General features: G+C 54.1%; 1 protein-coding gene across 4 annotated transcripts in view; it reads right to left on the bottom strand.

The window, feature by feature from the left end:
- Positions 1-2,223: 2,223 nt before the first annotated feature.
- TYK2 (tyrosine kinase 2) overlaps positions 2,224-12,461 on the bottom strand; it is a 30,387-nt gene continuing 20,149 nt past the window's right edge. For 2 of the 4 annotated variants that reach the window (XM_038378633.2, XM_043506374.1), the window contains exons 15-24: positions 11,634-11,769; positions 10,833-11,032; positions 10,262-10,412; positions 9,719-9,816; positions 8,889-9,081; positions 8,239-8,357; positions 7,663-7,835; positions 6,817-6,934; positions 6,593-6,703; positions 2,224-5,733 (exon numbers count right to left, since the gene is read on the bottom strand). In XM_038378633.2, coding sequence (XP_038234561.1) covers positions 5,599-5,733; positions 6,593-6,703; positions 6,817-6,934; positions 7,663-7,835; positions 8,239-8,357; positions 8,889-9,081; positions 9,719-9,816; positions 10,262-10,412; positions 10,833-11,032; positions 11,634-11,769 — 1,434 coding nt within the window. In that variant the 3' untranslated portion in view covers positions 2,224-5,598. The remainder of the gene's footprint in view (positions 5,734-6,592; positions 6,704-6,816; positions 6,935-7,662; positions 7,836-8,238; positions 8,358-8,888; positions 9,082-9,718; positions 9,817-10,261; positions 10,413-10,832; positions 11,033-11,633; positions 11,770-12,461) is intronic. The other 2 variants (XM_038378636.2, XM_043506375.1) reach the window with 1 other exon arrangement.

Here is a 12,461-nt window from a genome sequence, read left to right as displayed (position 1 = left end):
ATAATCTTGACCATGATATTGGTCTATTACAGACAAATTATAGAATTTTCAATAATTCAGGAAAGGCAGAAGTATTCAATATTTCTATTCTGTAGTTGGAGAAAAATAATTAGAAAGTCTCATCATATAGTGGTAGCTCTTTCCAGGCTACTGGTACCCGTGGAGAATATTAAAGACAAGCTACTGAAGGCAGACATTTTTAAACCATCAGGTCTAAAAGAACTTGCACCCACAAGTTTTAAAACTGCTGGCTGAGTTGTTTGGTAGAATGTCCATATTGATATTTAATAAGTCTTGGAGCACTGAAGAAGTTCCAGAAAACTGGAAGAAAGGAAGTGGCATGCTAGTTTTTAGAAAAGGTAAATAGGGTGACCTGGGTAATTATAGGCCTTCAACGAGACATCACTCTCAAAGCAAGATAATGAGGTGTCATATCAGCCACTCTATTAATATAAAATTAAAGGAGGGTAACATAATTATCAATCAACATGAGTTTACAAAAACCAGATCCTGTCAGACTAAATTTTGTATCTTTTTCTTGATGAGATTACAAGTTTGGTTGATAAAGGTAACAGTAGTGATGCAATATATTTAAACTTCTGTAGACTCGGTACCACATATTTTGATTAAACTAGAATATAAAATTAACATGGCCCACATTAAAAGCATTAAAAATTGGCTGATGGGTCTCAAAAAAAAACAAAAAAAACCCCAAAAACCTAACTATAAATGGGGAATCATCATCAAGCAGTTTTTAGGGGGATCAGTTCTTAGCCTTAGGCTATCTATCTATCTATCATACATAAATGACCTGGAAGAAAACAAAATCACTGATAAAGTTTACAGATGAGACAAACCTGGGGGGAGTGGTAAATAAAATTAAGAGGACCAGTCACTGATTCAGAGCACTCTGGATTGGTTGGTAAATTGGTTAAGCAAACAATGAGTATTAAGACAGCTATATGTAAAATGTATACATCTAGAAACCAAAAACTTAGTCCATACTTACAGGATGGGGGCTATCTTGGGAAGCAGTGACTCTGAATAAGATTTAGGGGTCATAGTGGAGCTAGGTCCCAGTGCAATGTTGTGGACAAAAGAGCTAATGCAATCCTGGACACAAATGGGACTGGTAAGTAGGAATAGAGAAGCTATTACACATCTGTATTGGGCACTAGTACAACTGCTGCTGGAATATTGTGTCAAGGGCGGATGCCCACAATTCAAAGATGTAGATAAATCAGAGAAGAGCCATGAGAATGATTAAAGGGTTAGAAAACCTGCCTTTGAGTGAGAAGATAAATAGGTTTAGCTCTTTGTATTTAACAAAGAAAAGGTTAAGAGGTGACTTGATTACAATGTATAAGTATCTACATGGGGAAAACACATTTAAGAATGGGCTGTTCATTTTTGTAGAAAAAGGTCTAACATGATCCAATGGCTGGAAGTTGAAGCTAGACACATTCAGATTAGAAGTAAAGCTTACCTTTTAATGGTGAGTAATTAAACCATTGGAACACTTTACTGGGGTCATGGTGGATTCTCCATCACTGAATTTTGAAAATCAAGATGAGATGTTGTTCTAAGAGAGCTGCTCTAGGAATTATTTGGGGGGAGATCTCGGGCCTGTGTTATACACAGGGTCACACTAGATGATCACAATGGTCGCTTCCAGCTTTGGAATCTATGAATTTCCTCGCAACCCACTTCCTTCCACCCCGAACAAGTTCTGTGGGGTTAAGGACCCTTGCAAAGGACATTCCTGAGGTCCAAGAGGCTTGAGCTGCTCTTAGCTGGTGAGGCAGCACGGAGCATTTATAGGGATGTATGGGCCTTACAACACCAGTTTGCCGTCAAATTACTTCTGTAGCCGCTGAAAGTGGTGAAGAAAGCGAGATTCTAGTGCTCAGAGCTTCCTGCAGGGGCTGCCTAAGTATTCTGCTCTATGAGATGCAGGACACAGCAGGACATGCTGCGTGGCACTCCGAGCTAGGAGGGGATGTGGTGAAACAGCAGCCCTGGATTTGTATCACCCTAAAAAGACGGTCCCTTCATTTTGTTCCTGTACAGCACATAGCACAGAGACCCAGATCCATAGTTAGGGACTACAAGTGTTAAATAACTCCAGCGAGAGCCTGCCCTCCTTCTGCAATCTGTAATGGAAACAGATCTATCAGAGGAGCACGGGCACACAGAGCAGCAGCATTTTAAAAAAAGAGACAGTACTTTATAGAGTAATTTATTTGAAGAAAAGTTTAGGGATGTTACCAGCTACAGGTTATACTAGCCAGTAGTAGATTAGCACTGAGACCAGTGACGTTCACATTAGATAATCATCTCCCACTGTCCAATAGAAAAAAAGTCTCTACATATAGGTGCTTTGGCCAGAAGCAAGGACACTACAGCTTGTTCAATCACCCATGCGTCCCTGGGGAGAGAGGGAGTCATAGCTCCAGCACAACGGCAAGACGCAAGGCACATTGCTGAAGTCTATTTTTGCGTAAAGGTTGACATGCAGCCCATGGAGCAGGATGGCCCCATGAGGCAGGCAGCATTGCTCCATACTCCAGGCACATGGCTCACAGTAGAGGTTATTTCAATGGTGTTTACATAGCAGACAACAATAAATAAGGGGTGGGGAAATCAACCATTATAGTTTAACAGCATCATTTTAGAAATACATCCAAGGCCTTCCTTTAGAAAGAGTGACCTTTGCTAACTCGGGTAAAATGATCCTCCATCCTTTACAAAAAACATTGCACTTTATACACACAAGTCTCTTCCCAAGCCTTTTATTTACTTTGAACCAAACCAACAAATTGGTTGCATTAGAAGATTCCTCACTAATTGTCCAGGCTAGGAGTGAATGAGCCTTTGGAGACAGAGAGACTAGGCGGGGAAGAGCTGTGTATGTGGAAATACAGTGGCAAGATACAAAGGCGAGACTAGAGGTATGTTACAAATACTAAAGGAAGATTTCCTCATGTAGCAGCCTCCTAGAAGAGGAGAGGTCAGGACTACAGCTGTCCAATGCGGTAGCTGGCCAGTGGTGTCCAATCTGTAGCCCTCAAGGGCCACTAAGTTAAGAAAATGCATCTTTGATTATGAATTGCAAGTGCATTCCCTGACCGTGTCTTGTGATTTTTAAACTGAAGCTCCCATTACTATGGGAGACCATGGGAGCAGCTCTGACATACAGTCACATGCCCTTGGAGCTGCTGAGGGAGGGAGAGAAGGAAAGGAAGTAGGAGCAGCTCTGGCTGCTCCAATGCCAGAGTCCTTCCTGGACTGCAAACGCCTCAGGGCCAGTGGGATTGGCGCCTGAGTGACTATTTCCCTTGGTGCAGGCACCATATCGACTCTGGCTCCTTGACCTTATTGAAATCTGTTTGGCTCCGAGGCTGGTCACCAGGCCATATCACCTGCTCTCAAGCCTGTGGTTACAAGAGATTGAGGGATAGGGGACTCCAAAAAAATCACATTTGAAAGAACAAACAACTGAGACACCCAACTGCTAACATTTCCTTAGTAATAAAGTGCCACAAACGTTCACTTGCTCAAAGACGGTGATCATCCCTGGTGAGAAGAGATAACCAACAGACCCCAAATGTTCTGCAGAATCAGATGGGCTGGGTACAGCCCACACCCATTTCCTTAGGAAAATACATTCCAGGCATTTAGGTGAGAGAGCAAGCAACTAACACTAAAGGCTACAGGCATGCTGGTTGAGTGGATGTTGGCAGTGCATGGAGCTAAGGCCTTGTTCATTCAAGGCTTGAGCTGTCCCTCCACTGGGTTTTGCAACATAACCGAAGATGGCAATGCAGCAGTCTCTGCAGCACATGGAGAATGAATCAGACATCAAGACGAGCACACACACAACTCAGCAGTCCCTGTTGTTCAAAAGGGCATTCGACTGAATGCTGTTTGCCCTGCTTCTCTGGACAGCCCCACAACCAGGGCATACTGGCTTTTTCAGGACCAGTTCGGCTAACGCGGGCGTTAGGTAGCCAGAGGACAGGATGGGGCTGTGATTTGGTGAGCAGATAAAGGCAGTTCTTGTCTTGTGATCTGGATTTGGTTTAAGGCCAACAGACTCCAGCCCCCTCCCCCGACCACATGATCTAATTCACAGTGTGTGGCCCCTGGGAGAGGCAGGAAAAACCTTTGGTTGGCATGTGGACAGCGGCAGCAGAGCGAATGGCCTTGGTATGTCCCTTTGGAGGACACAGCCCTGGGGGGCACAGGAAGGCGTCGCTCACCAAGGCATTGGAGAGACATGGACGGACAGGCTGGGACAGCTGCTGCCTGTTCAGGGAGGTTTCCCCGTGAATGGGGGTAGTGTCCAAGATGTGGACCCCAAGCAGCCCTTACAGGGGGGCACAGGAGCTCCCCTCATTGCTCGCTGGGTGGCAGTCAAGGCTGCAGGAGTGCATCGAAGGGCTACTCCGGAGCAAAGAAAGGCCTCTGACTGAAGGGCCAGCAGAGGCCATGGTCAGCTGCTGTACAGCAAAGGGAAGGTGCCAGAGAAAGCCAGGCCCAGCAGGCAATGCGGAGAGGACAGCCCCCTCAGTCTGCCTGTACCTGCCCCCAGGGGTCTTTCGATGGGGGAACGTCTCTCCATCCAAGGAGAGATGGGAGCAGAGGGGGGCATAGGCAGCTGCACAGGGGATTACAGACCAGGGGGCAGAGCACCTCTGCCAGTGCTCGGGGGTTGCCGGGGGAAGCAGGCACTGTGGTGCTTTATGGTACAAACCAGGCAAGAGCCCAAGCAGCTGGGGGATGGGCCAGAGGTTTCCCCAGCTCAAAGACCAAAGCATCAGTGAAGAACAGGCAGGGCACAGGCCCATTCCCGAGCTGCAAAAGCACCACAGAGCAGAGCAGGCAGGGAGCCCCCGTCCGGCTGGAGGAGGGAGCAGGTGCGGGCCCAGTGTATCTTTTTTAACGATGCTTCAAGCCCTCACTCGACAGCCATCTTAACCATACACCCTCCTCCTCCTCTTGCCCCAGATGCGGCATTACAGGGCTAGATTCAGGCCTGTACCCACCCCTCAAGCTCCAGCCTCTTCCCCCACAGCTCCCTGCAAAGGCTTTAGGAGCTCCTGACAGCAGCTGGAGTGCAGGGCATTAGGCTCCAAGGACGTCCACCCCTTTCAACACGTGCAATGCCCTGGCTGCACAGCTCCGACACAAGCCAAGAGGTCAGATGAGATGCGCCAGGAAGGCAGTTTGCCCTTTTTTGCTAGACAGCCCCACAGCTTCCTCTGGCTGCATCACCTAGAAGGAAACCACTTTCCAGGATTAAAATCCACCTGACTGGAGAGCCTACGCATCCAGGCCAAAGCAGCAGGTCTGTACTTCAGAAGTGGCAACAGAAGCTTCACCAGCCATCTCTGTTTACACAGAGGGTTCCCTGGACTCCAAGGCACAAGGTGGAAAACCAGATCGCGTAGGACGGTTCCATGCAGTCGCAGGCACCGAGGCAGCAAGTGGTGAAGTCCCAACCCTCCCCAGCACTTTGAAGGGGCCTCTCCACCAGAGAGTTTCCAGCTGAAGGCAGCCGTGGTCCTTCCCCGAGCAAGTTCTCAAGCATCCCACTCAGCACACGCTGAAGACCGAAGGGGCCTGAGCCTTGTATTTCTCGTGGAAGCTCTTCAGGATGGGGACGAGGTTTTTGAACGCTGGGCGGAAGGACGCTTTGGATTCCCAGCAGTTTCTCATTAAGCAGTAGATCTGAGGAAGGAAAGAGCAGGTGAAGGCAGGCGGAGCACAAATCAAACCCACGACGCAACACAGCCGCCCCCACCCCGAGCCGGAAGGCAGTCAGGAACAGGCCTGTGAGCAGGCAGCAGTGGAACGGCCCTCTGGCTGACATGCACCTTCCCCTGCTCCAAAGCCTGTCAAAACCAAACCCAAGTAACAGAAGTCACCACTGCTTCCTTACTGCGCTAGCTGAGGGTTCTCTCTGCCTGTGGCCATGGGCATTGAGGACAGAGCCCTTGCCCAGGGCAGGGTGGCTGGCTGGCGAAACTTCAAGCTTGCCCAGTCTCATTGGAATCCCAGGGAGAGCTCTCACTGGACTTCAGCAGGGGCCAGATTTCACCCTGCATTCTTTTAGCAGCGTGTAGGGGAAAGGCCGGCCTACTGCTTCCATTCCTAATCAGAGTGAAAGCAATCAATCCTTAGCCAGGCCCTCTGGAGGCAAAGCCCCCGTTGGGCAGGCAGAGAGACTGCCTCGGTACGTCAGCCTGTGACATACCGAGTATTTCCGCTCATCGAGGGCCTGCCTGAGCTCAGCACCTGTACAGTTGTGGCACCCTCCCTGGCGTCATGGGGGAAAGGGAGTCAGTTCTGCTCCCCTGCATCCCCCTGCCGCATTAGTGGATTCTTCACTTCCCACTGCTCAGCAGCCTAGGACAGGAAGCAGCCATCACGTCCCACATGAGAGGTGGCTGCATTCCAGGGGCTGAAGAAGCGATTCCTGTATAGTGTGTGAAGCACTTCGGGTTCCATTGGGATGGAATGGGCTGTAGCACCGCGTGAAGTTATTAACAAGCGCCACTCAGCGCTGACTACACCGCAACAGCCTCACCTCACAAGGACAGTCCTTCGGGCTTGGGAGCCTCTTCCCCCTGTCCAGCAGCTCGATCAGCCTCAGCACTGTCATCTGACCCTGAGTCGCTCCGATCATCTCTATGAATTTCTAAGAGGAAGGGAGAACGAAGCTGGTTGGTGGGGATGGGTCCTGCTTGTTACTTGTTCAGCAAACCCAAACCCCAGGAGCAAGAAACCCCCCATCAGTCCCTCTCCACTCACCACCGGGGGGCTCTGGCTGGAGTCACAGCGTGTCAGGAGCTCGTAGAGAGTGACGCCGAAGGACCAGACATCGGAGGCATAATAGAACTTGCACTCCTTCAGGCACTCCATGGCATACCTGCGGGGTGGGGCAGGGCAGACAGGCACCATCAAACTATAGCTGCAACCACAGGGCATCAGCACAAGGGACCCACAGCCAGAGCGTGGCAAGGATCCCTCCAAACGGCACTTGAGCTCCAATGGGCTCACAACAGAGAGTCTGCACCATGGCCCTGCACAGCATCCCAGAGAGTGCCGGGCCAGACCCTTCACGGACAGCAGGACCCCATTCCTCAGGGCCTCCTAGGCACATCTCTGGCATGGCAGAGAACGTACAGAAGGAAGCCGTCACGTTCTGATGCAGTCTCTGGGCAGACTTGCTCTGGCAGTCGCCGACGGAGGAGGTGGCAGATACTGGTTACCCAGTCATCGACCTTGCCATGGCTGCACTTCAGACCAACGCTCAGTGCACGCAGCCTGCAGGTGTTACTGTGTGCACTGAGCCTGCAGGTTGCGTTTCCACCACAGCTCACATGTGGCATGTACAATGGAGTGTACAGGCACGTACTTGTGTATGACTCACAAAGACTACAGGTCCCAGCATGCAATGCTCCAAACTGAGCTGTGCTGGGGCCTATATTTTAATCAGGCCAACCCTCTCTATTAACAAGAGGCGGCCAGCTAGCCAGCTCAACACAACGCAGATTCACCAGGGCATTGGGATGGCTAGCAAGCTACCGGCGTTGCCCTCAGAGGGAAAAGGTGGGGACCCCTGGGAGGGCTCTCTTGGGACGCCACAACACTTACCAGAAGACGGGGCTGTCTCCGTCCTCGCAGACGCGGTAATATTCATGCCCTTCGGGGATGGCTTTGGCCAGTCCAAAATCACCAATCTTCACCACGTTCTCGTTTTCCAGCAGCACGTTCCTGGCAGCCAGGTCCCTGTGGATGTAGTGCAGGGAGTGCAGGTAAGCCATGCCCTGTGGAGAGCAAACACCGGATCATCCCCATTCTGCAGCCAGGAACATGAAGCATTCAGAGAGATGGGGACTGGCCCAAGGTCACATGGAGAGTCCATGACAGAACTGGGGAAAAGACCCAGGAGTCCCAGCGCCCCGATTCCCACCTGCTTTAACCACTAGCCCCCATCCCCCCCCCCACAGCTGACAGTAGAACCCCAGGAGACCCAGCGCTCAGACCCCTTACTCTAGCCCCTGGACCCCACTCCTTCCCCTGGACATTGCACTGCACCATCATTGGTTTCCCCAGCCCCCACCCCAGCTCTGGAGTGGCACGGACACTCGGAGTTGCCCCAGCTCGCCTGAGTGGCAACAGCATCAGCACAGACCCCCACGCACTGCCTGGCTCGGGCCCTGTCGTTACCTCACAGATTTGCTGGGCAAAGAGGAGGACGTGGGCCAGGCTGACGCTGTGCTTGGGCAGGTAATCCCGCAGGCTGCCCAGGGGCACGTACTCCATGATGAGCTGCACGATCTTCTCCCCTGGAAGAGGAGCCAGATGTGAGCGATGCACGCAGCGGAATGGGCCGCAACAGGCAGCAGAGCAGAGAGGCGCGGCCGAGGGGGACGCAGCCATGGCCCAAATCCCCACCACTGTCCTACCAGAGGCTAAGCCCCCTCCTGCAATGCTGTAGCTTCGCACCTTACGTCCCACGCTCCTGGAGAGTGACCCCGGGCAGCCTCTGCAGGGAGTGCCTAGGGCTCCCTTCTGCCAGCTGACTGAGAGGTGCAACTGTTCTGCTCTGGCCTGGGGATTCGCACTCGAGACTTAACCTCTCTGGCACCAAACAGCAGCCTTGGGGGGGCACATGCATAGTTAACCCCGCCTTGGGGGAAGCATAGGAGCCCCACAGCACACTCAGCCTACAGAGGGAGGGGTGTCCATAGAGCACGTGCCCTGAGCTGTAAGGGAGGAAGCCATGTACAGCGCAGCACACACAGGACTAGGGGAGACAACACTCTGCCGCGATCCTCCCCCAAGAGCCCCACTCTGTAGGGGTGGCTGGGCTCAACCTTGCTCGCTGCAGCAGCCCTTGTACTTGACAATGTTCTCGTGGTAGAGCGTCTTAAGGATCTCGATCTCCCTTTTCCAGCTGGTGAGAAGCTGCTGGCTGCAGCCGGACTTCAGCGACTTCACGGCCACCATCTCCCCAGTGCCGTCATTGGTGGGGTCATAGCAGTAAAGGCTCACTTTGCCGAAGTGACCCTGGGAGAGACAGAAATGGGGCTTTGAGATCGTGCCACGGAGCAGGGCTCCAGCTGTCTGATGCGGGGAGAGGCTCCTGTGAGACACGCTAGCTGGGGCAGAAAAGCTTCTCAGACAGAAAGATCTCCAGTAGAAATGTCCTCTGCCAGAACCCAGCTCAAGGACTGCTCGTGGCAGGTCGGGAGCAGTGCCCAAAGAGCTCTGCTAGACAGAGATGGGTGGAGGCCCCACGCTGGGCTGGAAATGAACAGTAACAGCCAGGGAATCCCAGCTTCCCAGGGACAGGGCAGCACAGAGTGGACCTAAAAAACACAGGCCGGCCCAGGCTGAAGCAGACGAGAGGCTCATCTATCCAAGCACTCTCTCCAACAGTGGTGCAAGAACCCTCAGCCAGCAGTCACGCCCTAACCTGCCTGTAGGGCAAGCGTCCTCCTAATCCAGGGCCTCAGCCAGCAGCTTTGCTCCCACTTCCCTGACATACAGTCTATCCTCAGTGAAGTGACGAGGTGAAAATCCTGGATCCTTTTGTGAAACCTGCCAAGCTCTCGGGAAACGCAGCCACTTCTACCTCCCTATGTCGGTGCATCAACATGATGCCACTGAACCAGGGCCAAGGGTTGCTATGGATGCAATTTACCTCCCCCAGTTCTCGGATCTTCTTCAGGTAGCGTTTCTGAAAGACCGTGGGGTCCGAGATGGGGAAGTCAGGGCTCAGAGAGGTGACATTGACGAGGTCTGGAACACAAGAAGGAGAAGAGCCATGTGGCTGGCAGGACTGGCACGAGCCACACAACACCAGTGCAACACTTCACTCGGAGATGACCTCTTCCGGCCAGCTGAGGCGCAGCAAAGGGAGCTCCCTCGTGGCCAGAAGGATGCGGGCCACCAGGTGCGAGGCATGGGCTAGGCTGAGGGTAACTGCACGTGCCTGGCTGGGCTCCAGGGGTGGCAGGTTTGTTTTGCCTGGGTTCTCCCTCCTGGCCCTCAGTAGAAGGGAGGACGTCACCTATCGACGCAGGGCAGACACCAGCAGAGCCGCAATCCCCGCTGAGGGCCCCTCACCCTCCCTCCCTGGCCTGACACAGAGCAGAGTAGCCGCCCAGGAGTCAGGAAGTCCCCCTCAGTCCGTTTCCAGCCCCCATATGGGCTCTGCCAGCTGGCGGGGGGCAGGAGAGCTTACTGTGTGGCTGTAGCTGGGTGAGGTCCCGCAGGATGGTCCGGAAAGAGGGCCGCTCGCTGTGGGCGTACGTCAGACACTGGCTGATCAAGGCGGCCAACTCCTTGCAGGATGGCTCGGGCAGGCGGTGTTTCTTCTCATAGAAGCGCTCTTTCTACGGGGAAAGGAGGGTCCCACTAAGCTCTCCCGGGGCTAAGCAAGCCGCACCCCAGCTGCGGCGAGCCACACAGCGTTCCCCAGCCCCCCCAAGCCCTCCAGTGCACACAGCCCCCACTCCTGCTGTCTCTCAAGACACTCTGTGAATGTTTCCTCTGCAGCCCCCTGGCACCCAGAGGAGCACTGGCCAGCCGCAGAACTGACCAGCCTCTTCCCAGTGGGGTTTAGAGCCCCAGATATTCATCCCACTCAACATGTCCCATTTCCGCTGCCACGCTGGCCTCAGAAGAGATGCTAGCCTAGAGTCTGAGCGTTTCCAGCCGCTACAGCTACCATTGTCACTAGCCGGAGGGCAGCTTGTGAGCATAGCTGAGGTTATGGGACAGGTGCGTTCCAGGCTGGGGGGTACAGGCGTTACCTCAGAGGGCGTGCGCTCCTTCAGTGGGACTTCCGCATCAAAGCAGATCTCCAGCAGCGTGGTGCCGAAGCTCCACTTGTCGGCCGCGGTGCTGAGGCTGCTGACATCCTGGACGCACTCGGGGGCGATCCAGGGGATCCGGTCCACTCGCTCTTTGGGGAAGAGGCAAGAGGGGTTCATAGCCGCTGCAGGGACGTTGCCTGAGCGACCATGCACACCACTAAGAACTCGGGTTTGGGGAGAGCCCTTTGCAGCGGAACCTATCCAATTCTCCCGACTGTTTCTACCAAAAACTATCCTTCCACTTCCTGTCCTCAGCTGGTACGTCGCGTTGCTGTGGGCTGTTCCAACAGCTGCGACAGCAGACCCCAGAGGTGGCTGCACATCAGGGCAGATGCAGCGACTTCTTGAGTAGTTTGGCAACTGCTCGACGATCCCCTGGGTGGGAAGGTGCTGGAGAAAGGCCTTTTGTTTGCTTATGAGATCCATGCTGGAGCAGGCGACTCACGCAGCTCCGCTCAGGATCAGACAGGAGCACATGAGCCAAGCCTGGCTAGTGCTCCAAATGAAACCTGGGATGATCGCACTCAGCCAAACTGATGCATAATTCACAAGAATCCCCGCTGCAAAGCCTGGCGAGAAAGCACCGGCTGCTGCGGGGAGGTGACCACACTCCGGATTTCCCCTCCCACACGGGAGCTGTGGGGAGCCAAGCCCAGCCCAGCTCCACCCCGCTGCGGCCACAGATGAGCCGGGCATCTGGAGGGAGGGCACTGTGAACTAGGCAGGAGGAGAAGGTACCTTCTCGGGAGAGCACCGTGAAGCTGACCCCCGGGTCGCTGAGCTTCACGAAAGGCAGCAACCCGTCCTCCAACCCCTTCCTGGCCAGCAGGATGTTCTTGGCACACACACTGCCATGCACCAGGTTTTTGTCCTCCTATAAAAATAAAATAGCAAGAGCTGAGGAGCCCGACCCTTTAAGGTACTCCCAGTGCTCTGCAGGGTCTGAAGACTAGGCTGGGAAGGTGGCCCCAAGGCCAGGAGCAGGGCACCAGACTCCTGGGTCCTCACCACAGCTCCGGCACGCAGGCGCTTGCTTCCTGCCTCTGGGGGCAGAACGGGAGCAGGCTGAACCGGCCTTGGTGCAGCTCTGCACAGGGCTATGCCCTGCCACCCGCAGCCCTTCCAAGCGGCTGCCGAGCGTGGGAGCACTCCTGAGCCGCTGGCCACGCTCCTAGCGAGGAAGGGAGATGGCAGCAGTCCACTCCCGGCTCTCCCCAGCCTCCAGGTCTCGCTCGGACCAGGGAGCGCGGTTCACGCGTTACCAGAGGAGTCACGAGGTTTCAGACCGAGCGGTGCACCCTGGCGAGGGGGCTGGGCCAGGCCTTGGGGGCCTGGGTTCAAGCCCCAGCTCTGCCAGCGTCCCACTGGGCGACCTCGGGCGAGTCGCTCCTCTGCTCGGTGCTTCCCAGGGGTGGGGAGGTGCTGCGACACTGCGGCGAGGGAGAGGGTTCGAGGACCTACCCAGATCCGTCTGCATTGCTGAAGTGGACACCCAGGTGCGTGCTGGCAGATAGTGCTCCCAGGGGCTGGAGCAGGGGCAAAAGGTGCCTAAAGAAGCCCGGGGCT

The sequence above is a fragment of the Dermochelys coriacea genome, chromosome 20 (assembly GCF_009764565.3).
Source record: "Dermochelys coriacea isolate rDerCor1 chromosome 20, rDerCor1.pri.v4, whole genome shotgun sequence".
NCBI classification, from domain to species: Eukaryota; Metazoa; Chordata; order Testudines; family Dermochelyidae; genus Dermochelys; species Dermochelys coriacea.
The sequence above is the reverse complement of the archived record's forward strand: the minus strand, read 5'-3'. Positions and strand labels throughout refer to the sequence as shown.